General features: G+C 42.2%; 1 protein-coding gene across 2 annotated transcripts in view; it reads right to left on the reverse strand.

Moving 5' to 3' along the window:
* The window catches only part of CEP135 (centrosomal protein 135), a 124,378-nt gene that overhangs the window by 40,325 nt on the left and 60,681 nt on the right, over positions 1–23,372 (reverse strand). For both annotated transcript variants that reach the window (XM_075544286.1, XM_075544287.1), the window contains exons 15-18: positions 13,467–13,618; positions 1,789–1,904; positions 1,553–1,707; positions 989–1,044 (exon numbers count right to left, since the gene is read on the reverse strand). In XM_075544286.1, the coding sequence (XP_075400401.1) occupies positions 989–1,044; positions 1,553–1,707; positions 1,789–1,904; positions 13,467–13,618 (479 nt within the window). The remainder of the gene's footprint in view (positions 1–988; positions 1,045–1,552; positions 1,708–1,788; positions 1,905–13,466; positions 13,619–23,372) is intronic.

The following is a 23,372-nucleotide window of genomic DNA, read 5'->3' on the forward strand; positions in this document are numbered from 1 at the left end:
CCCTTGGGGCTCCACGAGTGTAACTGTTTACAGGAGTAGAAAGCCCTGTCTTCCTCCTGAGAAACGCTGGCCTTGAGGATAACAGCCCGATGCATAACCACTACATCACCAGAACCCCTTGAAAAACCAAATACACACCCCTTTTCTGGATTTGGGGCTAGAGTATAAAAGTTTTTAATTGTCAGGAGGGTGCTGAGTAATTATTTTTCTGAAAGGGGGAGACAGGCCAAATAAGTTTGGGAACCTATGTTCTAGAGCCAGCACTCTAGGAGGATGCAAATAAGATGCAGAGAGTTCTAATTTGGGGATTAGCCTGTCTTGCCATTTAACTGGGTATAAAAGTAACTCATCTCAGAGCAGAGAGAGGAATCTCCTGACGAGTGAAGCAGGGGCAAGGCTCCTGCCCAAAGCGGCAGAGGCAGCAGAGCTCACAGCACTGAGCCCAGGAGACAGTGTGGAAGAGCCATGCTGTGACTGTGAGGCAGAATGCCTTTGAGAAAGAGGCTGGCTTGCAGAGCTGAGGTACTCTTTGGGCATTATCAGCACTAAAGGAGCTCTGTAACACTTTTCTAAGCTGGCCAGAGGCCAACGGGCCATGTGGCTGCAGATGAGACAGACGTGCCTGCTGGCACAGCTGAGAAGAGGCACTGCTTTGGACAAAAGGATGTGTCCTTAATGTTTTCTGAGCCTCACTGGTGGCAACCTGTTAGCCTTCCTAATAAACCGTGCTAATCGTGAATGTTATTTAGGGTTATGTGTGCTCACAGAAAAGCAGAGTGCCATGCAGAGATGGCTGGCGCCAGAAGCAGGAAGAGAAGGATGAGGGTAGAGGCATGTCTGACCTCTACCTGCGGCCCTGGTTCGGTGTGAGTTGGCTTCCCTTTGTCCCATGTGAGGTCAAAGGATGTGGCCCCATGCCATTTCTTCAAATAATTGCATTTAATAAAATTTTCTAGAAGAGCTGAAGATCATTTCATTGATTACTTACTTCATAGATGAGTCATACTCTGCCATTGTTACCTTCATATGCGCAATAGTTTTTTCCTGAAAAATTACAAAAATATGTAAAGATTTTAAACTATATAGAAATGTCTTTATACAATTCATCACATCTGCTTAATTCAAATCCAATTATAAAACTTACGCCAGAAAAAGGAAGCTACCAGTAAACATATTTCCATGGACTTCACAGATGAACGTGTTCCCACCCACCTATTGAATTTGAATGGTTTGCTGTGATCTGATGGGTGAAATCGCATTCTAGATGGGAGGACATTTCCGATTCCAAGTATGGGGATGAAATAAATTATTATCCTTTGAAATCTATTTCATTCCCCCAGAGAGCACCGGGTGGCTAAGAACCACTGACCTTTCTGTTAGTGGCCAAGAACTATAAGCACGGTGCCATACAGGGCCTCTTTAAATATACACATGAAAATGCTACATGTGTTTAATACATTAAACATACTAGAAGCCAAAGTCTTGGAACTTGAGAACTTGTACATGAAAGAGAAAAACTCCAATAAGATAATGGCATTTAACAGTCACCTACTTTATTAGCTAAGTTTTCTTCCAAGTTTGCAATCTTCTCTGTCTTCTCATCTACAGCCTCCTGCAGAAGGTCTTTTTCTTTGTCAATAGCACCAATGGTCTTTCTCATTGCATTTATTTCCTGATCCTGTGAAGTCACTCGAAGATTTAGTTTATCTACAAATGTAAAGAAATGTCTGTTAGAATACATTTAGGATTAGCAAAAATAATTATAGTAATACATGTCCAGACACTGACCTATCTTATCTTCTAGCGCTGCAATTTCTAATTGGGCTGACTCAAGTTCACCTCTCTTCAGGATAAGTCGTTGTTGACAATCATCAAGGGACCGCTGCAGCTGCTCCGTGACCATCCTGGAATAATATTTTTATTTTCTCATTTGTGTTTATTTTGTATTATTAAACAATACGAACAATGGCATTATAGTGCCTATTACTTCTTGCTGTCCACCTGTGTTCAAAATGATGTTATCTCCCCCCAAATCATACAGAATAAAAATTAATTGTAAACACGGTGCTTCAGGATTCCTCAGAGTTTCAAAGCCCGTCTTGGTCTAATATAACCAAAGAACTGTTATCAACCCCCTTGCCTTAAAACTTCCGCACAGTATCGGGGGCCAAGGGAAATCTCAATCTGGTTTTACAGAATGTTGTGGCTCCTCTAAGGATTGTCCATCGGTTCTGATCTGTCAGTTTTTAGTTTTGCTTCTTCCCATTCTGGTGGCTAGGCAAGTAGAGAGCACAGCTAGCAGAGGACGCAGGCATTTCTTGTAGGGGCGTGGGGATTTGAAGCAACAACTAGTCTCAGGGAGGAAGCCAAAGAACAGACTGAGGACTATGCAAACAATAAGAGCCAAATTTAGAGGAGTCCCTTGCAGAATCGACACGATTATTTTTTCAAGGAGTGTCTATGGAAAATGGGAACAGTGCTGATGTCACCTGGAGTCTACAGAATGCTTTTGTCCCTGGCCCAGGAGTCCCTAAAGTTGACTCACTGGGAAGACATGGTTCTTACCCATACTATTAGTAACCCCAACAGTCACTGCATGTTTTATCCGAGAACAGGGCAGGGAAGAATATAGTAATCAGAAAGAATAAGGAAGGCTTTGCTTAGAACTGCCTAAAACAAAGGTTTGGATAATGAAATTATCCACCACGAAGATGGGACATTCTCTATAGAAATGAGGAAAATCGTACTGACAATACGAAGCTCTGATGGTTCTAACAGGGTAAGGAGGCGGATCAGGCTGACACTAAGTTCTTTGGAATTATTCAAACAGACAGTATCAGACGAAGTTATTGGAGAGGACCAGATAGCTGCACTGTACTCAGCAGTTCCTGGAAACGACAGCTACTCATCTGTGAGGTACAGCCATAGGTACCGGAGTGAGAAGAAAGCTAACATTCATCATATTATTATAAACATATTAGTTCAGCTATTCTTGGAACAGTTTCATGATGAAAACTATTGTCACAATTTTATAGAAACAAAAATTGGTTCAAGGTCACACAAGTAGTAAAAGGCAAAGGGGCAGATCCAGGCTCAGTCCAGCTGCTATCAAAGTTGTACTACATTCCAGTGCCTTCCATGAAAGAGTACAGGGCAACCAGTACCATCTCTGTAAAGGGGCAAGGACATGATGTAGTTGGCAGTGCTTGAAAGCTGAGGTGGAAATGTAAAATCAAAACCAACCCCACTGCCCATGTGTGGGTTCTAACCCACTGTGACCCTGTAGGACAGAGGGGAAGTGCCCCATCTTTCACCTGTAGAGTGGCTGGTGGGTTCAAACTGCCCCCCTGCTGGCTGACAGCTGAGCTCCTAACCACTATGGGGCAAGAGTTCTGTCTGATGATATCAAGTCTTCTGAATGAAAGAATGCTGGTGCAAACGCTCACTAGACTATTTATTCATAGGAGACAGGGAGGTGAAATTTGAGACCCTTTTTAGAATCAAATGGTTCAACTCATTAGCTTCAAAAGTGCTATAAACAGAGCAAAGTTAAATGATGGCTTCCCATTGGAGAGGGGATCGTAGAGCTGAAGTTTCAGCTCTCTCCATGTGACTGAGTAGGTCTGTCTCTGAGCCTCAAATTCCTCAGTTATATATATGGAGTTATATACTCATTTTCAAGGGGAAATATCTCTTTACATGATGGAGTGAAGGGAACAAAAACACAAAACAATCTACTTTCTCGAGAAGAACTGTTCACGTTCTAAAACGAAGCAGAAGGTCTCTCCATATAAGACAGTATGGGGAATCTTTTCTTCTGCCAAGGGCTATTTGATAGTCATGATATATTTGATAAATATCATTCTCGGGCCATACTGGTCAAACATTGAATTAAGTCACTCATAATGTGATCATTGGAAATGCTTCTCTTGATGGGGCCTGTAAAGTTAGTTGGTATTGATGCTTTTTTTCGAGCCTTATGTGGCTCGAGGGCTGGACATTCTCCACCCCGACTGAAGAGTCCTAAGGTTCGAAGGAGGCTCTCTATTCCTGTAGAGTGATCCACCGGCAGTTCTGCCCTGTCCTGTAGGGATGATGAGTCAGAACTGACTCCCTGGCAGTGAGATTAGAGGGAAGAGAAGCTGGGGGATACAATGGCTGAGTGGTTGGGTGCTAGCTGAAAGGCCAGCAGTTTGAAGCCTCCCGTTGCCCCACTGGAGGGAGAGGAGCAGTCTGCTTCTGTGAAGATCACAGCCCCTGAAAGCCTATGGGTCACGCTCTCCATCCTACAGGGTCACTGTGAGTTAGGACTGACATGATGGCAGCAAGAACAAAATCAGAGGGCAGAGAGAAAATGTGGTACCCCAATTTAATTTTAGAGTTTCCCAAGAGTCCTGTTTATGCCTCACCACCAATTAGGAAAGATTATTAATAAGTATCACCTTTCTGTAAGCCTGAGAGGGGTAGGGTTAGGAGAATTTTTGTTTTTAACTTTTATGCTAAAGGTTACTGATTTAGCTGTGACTGTGGCGGTTCATTTACCCTTTCAACTGTGGCTCCAGGAGCTCAATTGTCCTGACTTAGGGCTCTGACTCTTCTTGTCTTGGTTAACAAAACGTTACCTATGACCAGAAGATGGTTCCTAGACATTCGGAGAGAATCTATGGTCTTGTCCCCATCACTAACCTAGTAAAAATCCCACTGCCCTCTGGTCCACGCTCACTCACTGGAGCGCTATGGGAGAGGGCAGACCTGCCACTAGGCTGGGAAGGCTGAAATCCTTGCAAAAACCGACAGCCACATCATGCTCCCTTGGAGTATTGAACTGACTGCCTAACAGAACACCACCGGGGCTCCTCCTTACCATTGCTTGCTAAGGGTTCCTAGATAAGATGTGGTTATCAGTGCCTCTGCAAATAAACACTTCTCAAGGAAGCGAGTTTGGTTTCCTACTGCTGGTTTTGTTGTTAGGTGCCGACAAGGGGGTTCCTACAGGCAGGTACTGTGCCATCCTCACAACTGTTCTTTGGTTTGAGCCCGTTGTTGCAGCCGCTGGACGATCTATCTTGTTGAGGACCTTCCTGTTTTTGGCTGCCCTTTTACTTTACCAACCATGATGTCCTTCTCCAGACTCTGGTCTTTCCCAACAACATGTCAAGTATGGGAAACAAAGTCTTACCACCCTGGTCTCTGGCTTCATTTCTTATGAGGGAGAAAGCTCGTCTGTTCTTTTGGCAGTTCCTGGTGCTTTATTTCTATATTTTTCACCAGCACCGTAGCCCAAATGTGTTCATTCTTTTTTGGTCTTCCTTAATAACTGTCCAATTTTCACATGCATATGAGGTGACTGAAAACACTGTGGCTAGTAATTTTCAGGCACACCTCAGGCCTGAAAGTAACATCCTTGCTTCTCAACACTTTCAAGAGGTCTTGTGCAGATTTTACCTAATCCAGTGAGTAATCTCTTGACTGCTGCTTCCATGAGCATTGACTGTGGATGCAAGCAAGGTGAGATCCTTGGTAACAGCTCTTTTATCTGTTTATCCTGATATTATCTATTGGTCCAGTTGGGAAGATATTGGTTTTCTTTCTATTGAGTTGCAATCCAGACTGAAGGCTGCAATCCTTAATTTTAATCAGCAACTGCTTCAATTCCTTATCACTTTCAGCAAGCAAGGTGTGTCATCTTCGATTTACAGGTTGTTAAGAAGGCTTCCTCCAATCCTGATACAGTAGTCTTCATACAATCCCGCTTCTCCGATTATTTGCTCAGCATAGAGATTAAGTATGATGAGAGGATGCAATGCTGAAGCACACCTTGCTTGATTTTAAACCATGCAGCATTCATTCCCTTGTTCTGATCGCACAAATGCCTCTGGGTCTCTGCACAAGTTCTGCATGAGCACAATGAAATGTTGTGGAATTCCCATTCTTCTCAAGGCTATCGATAGTTTCAAACCCACATAGTTGAATACTTTTGCACAGTCAATAAAACACAAGTAAACATCTTTTTGGTATTCTCTGCTTTCAGCCAATATCAATCTTACATATGCAATGATATCCCATGTCCCAGTCCTCTTCTATACCTGGCCTGAACTGCAGGCAGCTCCTTATTAATGTACTGTTACAACTGTTGTTGGATTATGTGTTCGTCTGGGTAGACTAGAGAGACAAATTCATACACAATCATGTACAGGAAAGAGCTTTATATAAAGAGTACCATATATACTTGACTATAAGCCGACCCATCAGCCACGTCACCTAATTTTACCACAAAAACTGCATTAAAAATGTGCTGAAAAACTCAGCTTATACACGAGTATATATGGTAACTATGCTAAGAAAACATCCCAGCCCAGTCCAGATCAAGTCCGTAAGTCTGAAATTAGCCTATATGTCCAGTACCAGTTGGTAAATTCCTCTTCAGACTCATGCAACACATGCAATGATGCAGAGAGCAAGAAGATCACAAGTCAATGGGTGGAAAGTCTTGTAGATCCAGTGGTGGTGAAAGCATCATAGCGCTGGTGTGGGTCTCCAGGTGGCTTCTCCAGCTCCAAGGCTCTGGCTGCCATCAGCATAGCCCCATTCAGTTGTCAACAGGAATGTCTTGCAGGGAGTAAGTGTGTGTCCCACCTCCAGCAAGCTATATATATCTCCTTAGCGCCTCCAAATGAGGTTATCAAGCTGCGACCTGATTGACAGGTTAAATGCCATCCCGTCACTCACTCTTAATAGTCTCAAGTTGACAACAGATTATATAACCACCACAAATTATCATCAGCAAAAGTTTACTTGAATGTGATTTTGATTCTTTAATAATTTATGAATCCTTTTGGGTCACCTTTCTTTGAAATGGGTACAAACATAGGTCTCTTCCAGTCAGTTGGCCAAGTAGTTGTCTTCCAAATGTCCTGGCATAAATGAGTGAGTGCTTCCAGTGCTCCATCAGCTTGTTGAGGGACTTCAGCTGGTATTCCACCAAGTCCTGGAGTCTTTTTTTCCCCTAGACTAATGCTTTCAGAGCTGCTTAGATTTCTTCTTTCAGTACCATTAATTCTTGAGCAGATGCTATCTCTTGAAATATTTGCATGTCAACTAGCTCTTTTTGTTGCAGTGACGCTGTATTCTTTCCATCTTCTTTGGATGCTTCGTGCCCTGTTTAATATTTTGTCCACAGAATCTTCACAATCTCACAACTCAATGCCAGACTTTTTTCTTTTTTTTCAGTTTAAGATATGCTGAGGATGTTCTTCCTTTTTGCTTTTCTAACTCTAGGTCTTTGCACATTTCATGATAATATTTTACTTTGCCTTCCTAAGTTGCCCTTTGAAATTTTCTATTCAAATTTTCTACCCCATTTTCCATTTGCTTTAGCCACTCTACAATTAAGACAAGTTTGACAATGTCCAGCTGCTGGAACCTCTGGTGAAACCAGTCCACTTTGGGTAAAATAATGGCATTTGAAATACCAACTAGACAGCTTCCAGCATCACAGCAACATACAAGACATTAATTTGACAAACTGAAAGGTAAGTGGGTTTGATCTTGGATAAGTAGATAACCATCTAGTTTGAACAAATAAATAGAGACTTAGAATAAGGTTAAATGAAAACCGTCTGACTATATTTTTAGTTGCAGAAATCTAATGGTTTATAGTCTCATTAAATAGCTAGGAGAATTAAGACCAAGTATGCGGTTGATTCAAAAAAGTTAGTTGTCTAACAAGACTGGAAACAGTTTATTCTCAAGCAGCAGTTGGCAAGGTAAGGCACGAGAGAACAATTTTTACATGCTAAATAACTGAAAAAAATTGCAAGAGATTAACATAAGAACCATATAAAATTCAAATTTCAGTGTCTGTAAGTAAAGTTGTACTGGGTCCCCAAATCACAATCACTTTTGGATGACAAAAGTGGGGTCGAATAGGTGTGACTGTATGGCTATTCAAGAATATCTGGCTAAGCTATTGAGTACGTGGTCCTTTCAAGAAAGCGTTAGCCAGCCACTACGTTAGAGGCTGGCTGGCCTCCCCTAGGGAATTGAAGGTCCACCTTCTAGGTAGAGACATTCTCCCTGAGCAGCATGTTGTTCTGAGTTTAGATATAAAATGTCATATCTCATTAATGCCACAATTCAAGGGAAGAGAAAACTGTCTTTTTAATTTTTTTTAATGGAGTGGTTAAAATAATGGGATTCTCTATTGTGTCCATTGTGTCCTCCGAGACTATACCAAGAGAACAAAGACCCTCAAGTGGATGAATTGAAAATGTTCCTCTTTGGTAACATTCAAATATGGTGAAAATGCTGAATTCAAGCAGTAAGAGAAGATGGGTCCATTAGGCGGCAGCAAAAGAAACATGTTGCATCTACCTGTCAGCTTCTTAAAGATTTTACACCAAGGGATGGAGAATACAATGTGATTAAAGGGATAACAAGGTTTCTACTAAGCCTGGCCAAAGCAGTGCCAGCTTTAGATAATGAGGCTTCACTTTCATAAGAGTATTTGGTATTACGGTTCACACTGGCTTCACCTCACTAACACACTTCTCTCGGGGTCAAATAAGTCAGACTTTCTGTTGAAGCACAGCAGAGCTGTGAAAGCATGCCATTTCCCAGGTGACACCAGGTAGAGAAAAATGCCCACAACCCCCTGCTAAGGGACGACTCTCACTGAGTCATTCTCAGGGAAGAGAGTGACCTGAACTTATGAGAGAAAAGCACACTATTGTAAGAAAGAAAACGCCGAAGAAGCTGGAGACTAGGGGATCCCTGAGGTCTTCTCCTGAGGGGGAGGAAATGGGGTTGCAGCTAACACCTGAGACAGAAAGCACACTGGGGTCAAATACCAGATTCATTGTGCAGGACAGGTGAGGGAAAGGACAGGCAGACTAGTATGTGTACATCTGACCTAAACGGAGACATGAGCCAGAAGAGGGACTGGCCTGCTCAGTGCTCCTATAAAACCCACTGCTTTTGAGTTCATTCTACTCGCAGCGACTCGATAGAAGGTTCCCAGGCTGTGAATCTTTACAGGAGCAGGAAACCCATCTTTCTCCCTTGGAGCTGCTGGTGGATTCAAACTGCTGACCTTGAGGACAGCAGTCCAATACATAACCCACTACACTACCACAGCTCCTTCAAAGGGTGTGTATATACTCAAATGCACAGCGACTCTCTATGACAGAGCAGACTAACTCTTTACAGGAGTAGAAAGTCTGTTCTCTCCCACAGAGCAGCTGGGGGGGTTTTGAACTGCTGACCTTTTGTGAAAGCAAAAAAAAAAAGGCAGCCTTTACATTAGCTCCTCTTCAAGTCTAACTTATCACAATTTGTAGTCGCAGTAGCCAAAGATGCTTTATGCCTCATGGACACAGCATTCCTTAAAGGTGCAGGAGGGAAGCCTGATGGGGAAGGAGAGTGAGGAAGACGGTGGGCCCTCCGAGGTTTCAGTGAGTGAGCACATCCACCAGCGGATGGAGCAGCTCACGTGAATTGCACTACTCTACAACCAAAAGGAAAGGGAGTGGAAAGGAGGACACGAGAAAGGGTTTCTGAATTTAAATGACCTCTCTTACTCCAACAGCAATCTATTTGCAGCTCAACTCCAAGTGGTCTCACTTCACCTGGCCCTGCGCCCCAGACCCCAATCCTATTAGATACTCAGCATGCCCTCTCTCTGCTCTTGCAGCAGGTGCTCAGCCAGGTCGGTCCTCCCTCACAGAATCCTGTATGGCGCTCAGGAGCTTCCTGACAGGGCTTCCTCCGATGTCATCTCTACAGGAGCAGATCACCCCTCGAAGCCACTGGTGACCTTTTGGTGAGCAGTTGAGTGCTGAACCACCTCACCACGGGGCAGGGCTCTTTATCACCTCATTGCCACTGAGTCCATTCTAACCTCTAAGGCAAAGTCAAACCTACTGCCATCAAGTCAACTCTGACTCAATTCTATATAGGTTTCCAAAATTGTAACTCTTTATAGGGTTCGACAGCCTTTATCTTTCTCCTTTGGAGTGACTGGCTGGTGGGCTTGTACCACCAACCATGAGGCTAAAACCCAATGTTTAATCCACAGTGCTACCAGGCTCCTACCCTGAACTTTTGGCACTACTCACTTATAATTTCCAAATTCAGCTGGATCTTGTACCAACCCTTTCACTCCTAGACCCCTCACATCAGCTCTTCATAATTCTCCGAGGAAGCCCCTCCTCAGTTTACGACTTGATTGCTGTTTAAATGACCATGGCTTAGTTGAATTACAAGTGTAAACACATATCCAAAGAATGCGTAGAATTCTTGGGTAGAATGTCTCTTCGAACTTACGCAGAAATGACTCCAATGTCTTCTTGTGCTTATATGAAGGAGCTACAGGAAGAATTCCATTGTCTTTTTATTCTGTTTCCCCCCTGAACGTTAGGAAGCCCCTTGCCTTGCATACCTGGCTGCCTTTTCTTCCTCTACAGATAACTGTTTAGGTTGCCCTTCGAATCTTAGTATAAAATGTTCAAATTTTTAAAATACAATTTTGCCAGACATGTTAAACATAATTAATGTTGCTGAATTGCATATGAAAAAAAATTGAAATGGGAAAGATTTGGTATATTTTTACCAGAGATAAAAAATTTCACCAGACACACATAACTGTCGGTCTTATTTTATTACATTTGTCTGATAAGCAAAGAGTCCAATGGTCTCTAGCCTTTTCTTTCCTAATTATTCCTGTGCTTTGCTAATTATATTGCTCAATTTATTATGTATTTTAGGGATTCTTAGATCTTAAATGTGAGCCTTGGTGCTCTAGTGAGCTAACCACACAGTCTGAAACCACCAGCCACTCTACAGGAGGATGGCCTGTCTACTCCTGCAAGGATTTAAAGTCTTGGAAACCCAGAGGCAGTTCTATGCTGGCCATGAGTCGGGATTGATGCAATGGCAGGGAGTTTGGTTTTCTTTATTGTTGTTAAATGCCAGAGTAGATTCTGACTCACAGCAACGCAATGCATAACAGAGCGAAACACGACAATGTCCTGAACCATCCTCACAGTGTTGTTAAACTTTAGCCCACTGTTGCAGCCACTTTGTCAATCCACCTTGTCTCTGTTTTTCACTGCCCATCTACTTTACCAAGCATGATGTCCTGCTCCGGGGCCTGGTCTCTCCTGACAGTCTCACTAGTCTGACCCTTTCCAGGAGAAAGGAGAGGAGGAAACTAGGGTGAAAAGATCACCAGCAGAAACTAACATAAAATTATCCTTGGAATTCATAGAGACGAAGGGACAGAGAATATCTGTTGAGCAGAAAAGTTAAACAATATAAAGTATGTAAGAAGAAGTATCTCCATCCTTGCCTCTAAGGAGCACGAGGGCTATTCTTTCCAAGACAGACTTGTTTGTCCCTTTGGCAGTTCATGGGACTTTTAATATTCTTTGGTAGCCCATTATTGCCATTATTCTTTTAGCCCTCTGCGTTTTGTGTGATTTTGTTGTTTCTCTTGTATTGTTTCTGTTCACTAATACCTTCAGTTTTTAATTTGGCAATCATTTAAAAATTATTACAATTCTTTCTGATCTCAAATTGTTACATCCTCGAGACTGATTTAGTTCCACAGGTGCCGCCATGTCTTGTAGAAAGAGCAATGAAGAGGCAGTTTCTATTCTTCTGGGTAATCCCTATCTTCTTAGCTTTAGAATCTTTTTACTTATTGCAGCTATGCAATCGAGAGAATAACCAAGCGTCACTGGGTTTTTGTTTCCTTCAGTCTTCTGTATTTTTAACTGAGTTATGGCTATCCAAAGATCTGGTCTTCAAGGTTAAAGCTACACAGTGTTATATCTCTCTCAACTACATATACCCACCTAAGCGTTTTTGATTTTATGTAAAGCATGCTTCCTAAGTCTGGCCTTTGTCCACCAAGTCCATTGCTACTGTGTTCACAGAAACCCTCCACCTTCACTGCTTGGTCTTGGTCTGTTAAGACTTCAAACCTACCTTCCATATTTCTGCCAGAGTTGGCTTCCTAAAAGATTACCATTTCCCGTTTATTCTCTATGTAGATAAGGTCAGATCCAGATACTCCTGCTTATCATACAAAGTTCCTCCTAACCTGACTGTACCCGCTAGAGAGAGTTCACTTGCCCATACTGACCTTACAATCTTCAGATACATCAGACCCTATTTTAAGACCTTGTGTTGTATATGGCGCTCCTTCTTCCTAAAATGGAATCACCAAACTTTATCACTTAAGGACTTCCGGAATATTACTGGAAATCCAGCTTAAGCTTTACCTCCACAGTGATACCCCCTAACTGTCAAACGAGTCACTCCTGCCTGGTGTGCACCTCCGTTTCCATGCAAGGGCATTTAACAAAGCGTACTATGATGTCTCAGCTTACTCATCACAATGGACATGAGTCCTTGAGGAGAAAAGGCATATTTTTATACTTATATATGTTATCTTTATATAATTATATATGTGTATTATCATTATGATTCTAGTGTGGAACATAGAGCCTAATGACATAAAGTCATAACTCCACTTATATTTATTGAGGAATTAACTAATAATCACCCTTGGGTATCTTGTGTGACTAAGACAAGAAGACAGCACAACCACTTGTAGCATCCAATCAAAAGGTGACGGTGTCCTGTTTGTCCTCCTTAAGACAAAGCCATCATTCTATCCTTTCTCTGTCCATGTCATCAAATGTTCTAGAGGGCCATGTGGGAATGTAAGAAAGCAATAGCATACACCACAGAGATAGACAGAAACGCCCTTTCCAGGAAAAAGGAGAGGAGGAAACTAGGGTAAAAAGATCGCCAGCAGAAAATAACATAAAAATATCCCTGGAGTTCAGGGATTATTAAAAGATGTAATAAGTGAAGGAAAATGACATAGGATACAAAAAAAATTCTGTGATTTTCAGCAAATCTACTCAATAAAGTACAAATGATCTGCAGTATCTTATAAGGAATGCCTTGGTGGTACTACTGGGTAAGTATTGGACTAAGCACAAGGTCAGTGGTTCAAAGCCACCAGAAGCTCCCCTGGAGAAAGGTGAGGTAATCTTCTTCTGTAAAGATTGACAGCTTTGGAAATGCTACATAGGGTCAGTATGAGTTGGAATTGAGTTGCTGGCAGTGGGTTTTTAGTTTGGAATTTTCTAAGTGAAATTATTATTTTTTTTGGAAAGAGGGAAGTGAAAACACTTGGCAGCAACCATATTAAACTATGAATGTTTTCCAAAAATAGATATTCAAAACACACCCAGATTCATGTCATGACTCAGAAGCTCCCAACCACCTCCTCTACAGCCATGCTTTTCCAGAGCTCCCCAGGTGGTTCTGCTGCAAGGCCCCGTGTCGGAAGCATGGCTCCCAGACCCAGTCTCAAAACCCATGGTTTAGGAACCTTCCCTAACCACAAGTATGTGCCCCGAAGTGCAGTAACAGAGTTCCCATGAACTTACCTCAGTGAGTTCATCTCTGTTTTCTGGTGACACGAGTCATCAGCAGCATGGTCAAGTTTCTGAGTTTGGAATTTTAATTTGTTCTCTAGTGCCTCTATTGTTTCATTCATTGTTAGTATTTTAGACTTTAAGTCACAGTTTTCATTTTCAAGCTATAATTTAAATGTAAAAAATTAATAGGTATAGCTCCCTCCCCTTAGGCTATCTTTAATAATATTTCTGGAAGAAATTAAAGAAATAAATTAGACTTACTTAAGAATATTCTAGAAGTCATGATACACAATAAGGTCTAGATGTCAGAATAGGCATACACATTTATGTCCCTCCCCGTAGTATCATTTAAATGAATGGAGAAATACAAAATATATTCAGCCTCTAGATCAGAAGAAATAGATAGTGACCAGCTACCACTACCTATTATTCTGATAAGGATACAATAGCTGGTCCTGAATAGAACATGATAAAAATGTAGAACAAAGGAAAAATTCTTTAAAAAATTAGAAACTGTAAGAAACCCTGGATATTCCTCCAGTAAGATCTCCTTTGAATCTGGCCCGGAAGCAACTAACGGAGGTTTGCCTTTCAGCCAAATATTAGATTGGTTTATAAAATAAAAACTATCTCTTTGAGGAATGCCTCCCTCAAACATTCAGCTATGAGATTCACAGATCAATATTCAGCCCAAAGTAAAGATGAGAGGGGAAGGGAAGCTAGATCAATGGAACAGAACAGCTAGAGCAGAACTAATAAAAATGCCAACACATTGTCGAAGCTGCTCTAACCAATGTTATGGGACAATTTTGCATCAAAAAGTGTTAAATCAGAAATTATTTTTGCTGTGGAAACTTTAATCCCAAATACAACAAATTATTTTAAAAAATTCCACCAACCTACTTACCAAAAAAAGAAAAAAAAAGTATATATTCTTAAGAGCAAGGAAAATTGGTAGGGAAGCCACCAGCTGATCCCAAACTTGGAAAAATCAGCTAGTACATATGACTGAATGGACTGTGAGCAGATAGGGGAAAAAAGAGCAGAAAAGACTGTGATGTGAACATAAAATGGGCAAGACCTACACAGAGAAACCATCTAAAGTTCCTGATAAACATAAGCAATAACCTGACTTAAAGTACCGACAAGGAGGCCTGGTACACAGTGGGTTAAGCAAAGGCTACTAACCAAGGAGGTCATGATTCAAGCCCACAAACTGACCCATGGGAGAAAGGAGAGGCCGCTGCTTCCACAAAGCTTGACAGGCTCAGCCCTGCAGGGTGGCTGCGAGCCGGACACGGCGCCTCGGCAAAGGGCAATGTAAAGACACACACTGCTCTAGGACAGCGACACGCCGAGACTGTACATATACCGAATCTTTCACTAGTTAGAAAATGATTTGGAATTCCAATAAAAATTGTAAAAGCACTTTATTGTAAGAAGGAATGGCTGAGATGGGATAAACGGATGGATCCAAGACGGTATTAGGAAAAAAGGCAAGAGGAACTCTTTGGGGAAAGAAAGAATGCAGGAGCTGGTTTCCTGAGAGATCAAAGCCGACTTGAAGGCAACGGTCATTTATACAGTGGGAATTTCACAAGCAAATATTTGAAATTGAATAGTGGAAAATAGGATTCACACATGCAAATTTAGAAAATTTAGGAGCATGGGAAAATTTTAAAAAATAAGTTAGAGATAAATAAGTGTCACCTGGAGGGCAACAAATCAGCTAGTCTAATTCATATTGCAAAAATAAATTCTAGACGGAATACTTACTATGCAAAATTTCACAACCAAGCAAGCTTAGCTAGGTATAGGGCTATCAGCCTATTATGTTCTCTGGGAATACCATCACAATGGCAGGAAAGGAACAGAAAGGTGGGAACTTCGGAGGATTCGAAAACATGAAAGAACATACAGTAGAGGAGTGCTTTGGAGAAGACAAAAAGCAGGCAGTGCAGTGACTCGGAATCAAGAAAATACTGACATTTTGGACCAGATCATTGTTTCACCTTCTCCTTAAGATGTGACAGTCAAGTCTCCAGCCATCGCTTCCTTAAAAAACCCACTCATTGCTCTCAGGTCAATTCTTAACTCACAGTGACCCTACAGGACAGGGCAGAACTGCTCCACAGTGTTTCCAAGATCATTGTCCTTATGGATATAATACTTACATCATAGTCATGGAAGAGCCCTGGTAGCATGATGAGTTAAGCCTTGAGCTGGTAACTGAAAGACTGGTGGTTTGAAGCCACCAGCTGCTCCTAGGGAGAAAGATGAGGCTATCTGCTCCTGTGAAGATTTAGTCTCAGAAACTCCTAGAGAACAGTTCTCCTCTGGCCTACAGGGTCACTATGAGTCAGAATCGATTTGATGGTGAGGGTTTGAGGTTATTTGGCTTTAATAGATACAGAAACTGTTACATCTTTCTCCCATGAAAGAGCTGGTGAGGTTAAAGAGCCAAGCTTTTTTGTTAGCAGTTTTTTTGTTACATATCCATTAAGAAGAATCAACCCCAGTTGAGAATCAGTTATCTAAAATGACTACTGTATGGAATACCAATATGCAACAACTCACCTCCCCAGCCAAGGCTCACCATTTGGAGGCATCGTGTGCAGGGCAGGGTTAGGAGCAGAGTCAAATAAGGAAAGGCACTGAGAGTCTGTGTGCTGGGGTCCTTAGCACTCAGATGTTTCCTACCTTGTTCTACAAAGTACCCTTTCAATTACAAATTTACCAAAAACGCAAAGACAAAACCAACCAAACAAACACCAACAAAGAAGGGTTAAAGGACAGAGTTGAGGAAATTTTCCCCCAACAGAGAAGACAACCAGAGATGGAAAATAAGGAAGAGTAAGAACTGCAGACAAGCTTTCCATGAAGTCTGAAATCAACTAGTCAAAGCTCTAGAAGGACAAAGCAGGGGAACAAACTATTCTAGACACAAAAACGGATTAAGAAATAGAATACTAGCAGACATCAATGTTAAAAGCTAACGGAAAAGAGTAGTCACATTTTTAGTACAAATAATTTCCCAATCTAGATTTCTATAGGCCTAGCCATATCATAAGCCAAGTGTGAACGTTGAATAGACATGTCCAAAGTACCGTGCTCTTGGGCCAGACCACTCCCTGGAGAGGTGCATCATGCTTGGTGAAGGAGAGGGGCAGCACAAAAGTACAAAGACCCTCTACGAGATAGAGCGACACAGTGGTTGTCACAATGGGCTCAACGCTAACAATGCCTGTGGGGATGGTGCAGGACAGGGCGATACTCTGTTCTGCTGTGCACAGTGACCATGGGTCAGAAACAACCCAGCAACACCTAACAACAGAACACCATAAAAAACTTCCAAGTTTCTTAGGAAACGACTGTACCAGAATGAAAGAACAACGAGTGAGAGAAGCATGGGATTCAACAGTGGAGAAGGAGAAAGGATATGTTAGGATGACCGCTACCAAGAGAAAACCGGCTCAGAAGGGAGCAGGAGGATGGAAGGCCTAGGAAAGGATCTTTTAAGGGAAAATGAAGCTGTATGTCTCTGTGTGTTAAAAACATATTACTGGCAGCAGGCAGCAGAGATGTTGAAGCATTTGGCAAAAATTAATGTAAGTTTAATGAAAACAAGCTAAAAAAGACAAGCACACAGCAACAAAAATTATTAAGTTCAGGAAAAAGAAGCTTTACAAGAAAACAAGGAAAAGAATTTCTGAAACACTTGGCCAAGAAGCACCTTGCTCGAGGCCAAGATAGTACAAACATACACTACTAACCAAACAAAACCAACTCACTGCCACCAAGTCGATGCTGACTCAGAGTGACCCGGTGACAGGTAGAACTGCCCCCATGAGCTTCCCAGACTGTCACTCTTTATGCGAGTAGAAAGCCTCATCTTTCTCCCTCAGAGCAGCTGGTGGTTCGAACATGCTGACCTTGCAGTTAAGCAGCCCAATGTGTAATCACTATGCCAACAGGGCTCCCTTCTACTGATAAAGCAAGCAAAATATATCATAAAACTGCGTTTAAGAAATAAGGAGTGCAAAGAGGAGGAATGCTCCACCACAGGGCTGCTGTGAGATGGAACGGACTTGATGGCAGAGAATTTCATTTTGGTTTTTAAGCAGAATATAAACATTCTTTAAAAACGAGATGGTAAATGCCTGCAGAAAGTTGAAGATGACAGTTTTGAGAACGAGGAAGGTGACCAAGGAACTTTTTGTATTAAAAACTTGCAGAATTCTTGGTATACCCTGTGTAAATATGGGTACATGGTAAAAAAAAAAAAGTACATGTAGAAAATTTACAAACCAATGTAATTGGCTTTAAAAAAAAACCATACTAAATCTTTGAGACTACTTGTGAACACATCTCAGTCCACCCAACCAGGGCCCACAGTATCCACTGCTCTGTATCTTGTATTTCTCATTCATTGCTTTCCTTTAATTACATTTGTTTGAATCGCTATCAACAATACACTGTAATCTGTATTTTCTCAAAATTCATGTAAGTAGACACATATGGCATATTTTTTTCTGTCACTTGCTTTTCTTACATGATCTTTCACTGATGCACATCCCCAGGTAAACACGGCCACATGTTTGTCGAGGTCAGAGCTGGGCAATCTTTTTCTGTTAAAGACCTGAGAGTAAATATTTAAGGTTTTGTCCCTACAGATGTGTTGCCAACACAAAACAGGCATGGGCCTGATGTAAACAAGAACGTGGCTGAGTTTCTGTGAAGTGTTGATGCACAAAAATAGGATGAGGCTGATTTTGCACTGGGATGATAACCTGCTGCCCCCATCTATGGTATGCAACTAGAAACCAAACCATCAGTAAGGCATGTCTCTACTGTTGTTGTTTAAAGAGCTCCGCACACACTGCCATCAAGATTCCTACTCATAGCAAGCCTCCCTCTAGGGCAGAGCAGCACTGCCCGTGTGGGTTTCTGAGGCTGTAAATCTTTACACAAGGCTTCGTCTTTCTCCCATGGTGCAGCTAGTGGGTTTGAACTGCCAACCTTGTAGTTAGCAGCCCAACTCATAAGCCACCACACTACCAGGGCATACGTGCTGTCAAAGCAGTTCTGATTTATAGTCCCTCTCTAGATGATAGAATGAAACACTGCTCAGGCCGGTGTCTCTCTTACAATTGTGCTTGAACCCACTTCGCAGCTGTGCTGTCAACCTGCCACCCTGTCTTTGGTGGACCATGCTAGCACAATGAACACAGCATCTCTCCCTGCCCCCACAATGGCATCCTTTCGAAATGTTTGTTGACCGCATATAACTGTCCATCCCATACGATAACCACACCCATATGTGGCTACTGAGGTTTGAACTGTGGCTAAACAAACTAAGACGTGCTGGGAAAATAAATAAATAAAAAGAATGTAATCTTACATTTTTATATTAAGTGCTAAAATAATATTTGGGATTTTAAACCCTATTGTGTTTTTGTTATTGTTGCTGTTTGTTTTAAACGCAGCTTCTGAGAGATTACAGACGTGTATGCGGCTGGCATTTCTACTTGTACTGCACAGTGCCAGCAGAGAGGACTACAGCTGGAACTTGCACTCTGAGTTTACATCCATCACCACCCCGGCAAATGTTCTCGTCAAGGTTGAGGAGTTTCCCACAGGGGTGACAATGCTCTGTGGTATGGAGCTCTTTCCTCTCTACGACCCTGGCCACCATCTCCGATGGAATATGGAATCAAAGTCCCCATTCTGGCCTCCAGGTTTTGGTGATAATTTTAAAGGAATATGCTTTTGCTGCTTTACCATGAGGGATCGTGTTTGTTCCCAGGTTGATCAGGTTAAGAAGTTCCTTACTTTTCCTAATTTGCTAAGAGGGGCTTTCTCAAAAGGAGCCCTGGAGGCAGACCAGTTCAAGCTCTAAGCAGCCAGCTGTTCACTGAAAGCGCTGTGGTTCCCACCCACCAAGTGGCTCTGTAGGAAGACCTGAAGAGCTGCTTCCAAAACACTGACAGCCAAGAAAACCCTCCTGGCCAGTTCGACTCCGCCCCTGGAGTCACAGGCACAGCTTGACGGCACCCAACTTCATCTTTTTAAACCGAGGACTGAGTGTTGAATTATGGATGCTTTCCTCCATGTATCAAAATGAGCACATGCTGTTTATCTGAAATGAATAAACGTGAGGTTCCTGAGGTGCCTTCCGTGATAGGCTCAACTTGATCTCAAGGTTTCCTCCTTCTTTTCATACTGGGGTTGCTTGCTAATACGGTGTTGAGCAGTATCACACACCATGTGGTTAAGTGGCCTCTACACATTCATGTAACTCTTGTCTAGTGCTTTACAATATTGCTCTCATAACGTAATTTAGAGTATCCCCTTCCCACTTTTTTTTTTTTACTTTGGCTTGAGACTGGAATTGCCCTTTCAATGTTGGTAGAATCTACTGCAAATCTTGGCCCAGTACTGTTCTTTGTGGGAAGATTTTTTTGTTTGTTTTTAGAGTTGGGCTTTATTTTATTATGTCTTTTTTTTCATTTTATTGGGGTTCATACAACGCTTATCACAGTCCATACATACATCCTTGTCTCAAGTACATTTGTACAAATGTTGCCCATCGGTTTCAGACCATTTTCTTTCTACTTGAGCCCTTGGTATCAGTTCATTTTCCTCCCTCCCTCCTTCTCTCCCCCCCTCATGAACCCTTGATAATTTACAAATTATTATTTTTTCATGTCTTGCACTGTCCTATGTCTCCCCCCACCCCCTTGTCTGTTGTCCACCCCCCTGGGAGGTGGTTATAGGTAGGTCACTGTGATCGGTTCCTCCTTTCTCTCCCCACCTTCCCCTTATCCTCCTGGTATGGCTACTTTCAATATTGGTCCTGGGGGGGTTATCTGTCCTCTATTCCCTGTGTTTCCAGTTCTTATCTGTACCGTGTACATCCTCTGGTCTAGCCATATTTGTAAGGTAGGATTGGGGTCATGATAGTGCGGGGTGGAAGCATTAAAGAACCAGAGGAAAACTCTGTTTCATTGGTGCTCCACTGCACCCTGACTGGCCCGTCGTCTTCTCCTGTGGGAAGATTTTTTAATTGCAGCTTGAGGGATCAGGAAAGACAAAACTACCAAAGGCTGTGGGCAGTTCCTGTTCCCATTAGCCCAAGAAAGCCCTGGTAAGTCAGGAGGCAAAGGTATTTTGTGTCACTAGTGGGACGGAATGCACTCAAGAATAGGTGCTACTCTGGCCCCTCTTAACAAGACTTAGAATAGAACGGGAAGGGAGGGGTGAGTTCTGACTTAACTGCGTCCCACAACACAGCTCAAGTACAAGAATACAAACTGTCCAGCAGGCAAGAAGGTAAAAGCCATATTGTCCAGCAGCCAATCTGAAAGTACTAGGCATACAAAGGAACACAATTATAGAGCCCATAATAAGGAGAAATGTAAATCATTTTTCAAATGACTGACAACAGAAATCGTAGGCAAATGAAAGTTGTTTTAACTATAGCCCATGTGTTCAAGAATTCAGAGGAAGACTGACCATGTAGAGGCAGCCCAAACTTAAAACCAAAGACCGAAATCGCTCTGAAGAAAGCAAATCTTGGACGTCTAAACATTTTTTAAAAAGCTGGATGGCTTTAACAGATTAGACAGTACAGGAGAAAACTTAGCAAAAGACACGGTAAAAAGAAACAAGCCAAAATAGAAGCAAATGAGAGAGAAACTTAGAGGAGACCCCAAACCGAATATGGTGTCAATAAGCTAAGGGACTACTTCAAGAAGCCTGATGGGTGTGTAATTTGAGTCCTTTCATGGTGAGGAGGAAGAAAATGGCAAACCTATTTGAAGGCAGAATAGCTGAGATCGTGCTAAATTTGGTGAAAATTATAAACAGGCAGCTCCAAGAAGTTCAATGAATTCCAAATAGAAGAAACATGAAGAAAACAGCATGTAGGAACATCAAAAGTAGTAAAGAAAAAACCAAACAATGAAAGGGAAGATGTGCATTATACACAGGGAGCAAAGAGAACGGCACAGGTTTTCCTTGAAGTAATCAAGGTAATCAAAGACAGACTTCTTTCAAAGGGGAAAATGTCAGCCTAGAGTTCTGTAACAGGAAAAAGCAGAATTAAAAAAATAAAGGAAAAATTAAGTTTCCCCATCATATACTGTTAAAGTCATCTTAGGGCTTTGCAAACAGTGATATCTGAAAGTGTTTCTGAAACACAGAGAAAAGTTTAACAAGCCTTCATTTAGATATTCCCAGATTCAGTAACTACCAAGTCCTGCCATCATTGTTTCAACTATTTTTGTTCTTTGCTTGACCAAAGCAGCGCACATGTAAACAAATCCACATAGCTTTATCACTGCAATGCTGTTTGCAAGCGCCACAGCAAAAACAAAACCCCCAAATGTAAAGCAACGTATAGACTTGCGTGTCTAGAGCCACCTATATCTCCTTTGTCCCGGGTAAGCTGATATCAAATTGCACCCCAATGTTATTGTTGATTCTCTGTTTTTCTACCTCAGGTCGTTTTCCACAAGAGGAACTCACTCCAAAGTCACTCAGCTGGGCGTCTGGGGAGTTACTAGCTCTGCAATGATTCTTCATTGTGAACAGTGGGAGCAGGCAGGTAAATGCCCTGGTTCCCACCCTTTATTCTGAGGTACAGCCAAAACGCTCCCTCAGAGGAGTGGAGATTCAGTGGTCCACAGCAGTAACCAACACTTCAACAAACTCACTGCCATTGAATTGGTTCCGCCTCACAGTGACCCACATAGAACAGGGGAGAAGTGCCGCCATAGGTTTCCATGACTGGAATGCTTTACCGGAGCAGAACGCTTGTCTCTCCCCAAATTGTCCTCTTTGGGCTTCCTCCCCTTTCTTGTCTCATTCACCCAGCTCCTTTGTTCTCATTCCTGGGAGCACTTGCCAGACAAACTACGTGCACCCACATTCTGATCTCAGGCTGTTTTCAGGTGAACCCACGCTGAGGCATAAACCAACACTCAGCCTTGAAAAAGACAAACACAGAACTCTATGTACTGAACTGCAATGCAGTTCCACGGTAGAAGGTAGAAATGGCCACACATTCAATCACCCCTCTTGGGCTAAAAAGAAGTAACTGCTTCGAGGTGTGAGGAGAAATCCTGGTGCGCAGGGAGCTAAGTCATTGGTCTCCAACCCCAAGGCTGGCTGTTCAAACCCAACTGCTGCTTCATGGGAGAAGGATGTGGCCATCGATCCTGCCAAGATTCATAGCCTCGGAGACTCAGAGGCAGTCCTACTCTGTGCTACATGTTCACCATGAGTCAGAACTGACTTGATGGCAGGAGCTGAGGTGAGTGGACAAAGGGAAGTAATGGAAAAAAGACTGAAGTTGTCAACGAGGAGGTAACAGTCTACTTCCTATGGATTTACAGCCTTGGAAGTCCCTGGGAGCAGTTCTACTCTGTCCTACGGGGTCCCACTGTGAGTCAGAATCTACCTGATGGCAGTGTTTTGATTTTCTTTTTAATATGCATGGAGTGTGTATATATGTACATATATGTTAAATACATTTTAAAAACACTGGCAAAAACCAAATTGCTTAAAACGCCATCCTTAGGGAAGGCAATCAGGAATGAAGGTGGGCTTGCACTTTTTTGCTCTATATCATTCTTGAGAATAATAGCAACAACAACAATAACTAACACCTATTAGTGCTTACAACATGTCAAGGCTCTTCTAAGTGTTTGTATGTATTCACTAATTTGACCTGCAAAATAGCCCAAAGAAATGCTAGAATTATCCCCAGGTTATAAATAGAGAGAGAGACAGACAATGTAAGCAGTATTCCTGTTGGTAATAGGTAACAAAGTAAGAATCTGAATCCAGGTCGGCAATTCTCACTGTACACAGTCCTCCACACTGTTAACACCTAGGGAGACTTAGCGGCAC

Source organism: Tenrec ecaudatus, chromosome 3 (assembly GCF_050624435.1).
Source record: "Tenrec ecaudatus isolate mTenEca1 chromosome 3, mTenEca1.hap1, whole genome shotgun sequence".
In the NCBI taxonomy this organism is placed as follows: Eukaryota; Metazoa; Chordata; class Mammalia; order Afrosoricida; family Tenrecidae; genus Tenrec; species Tenrec ecaudatus.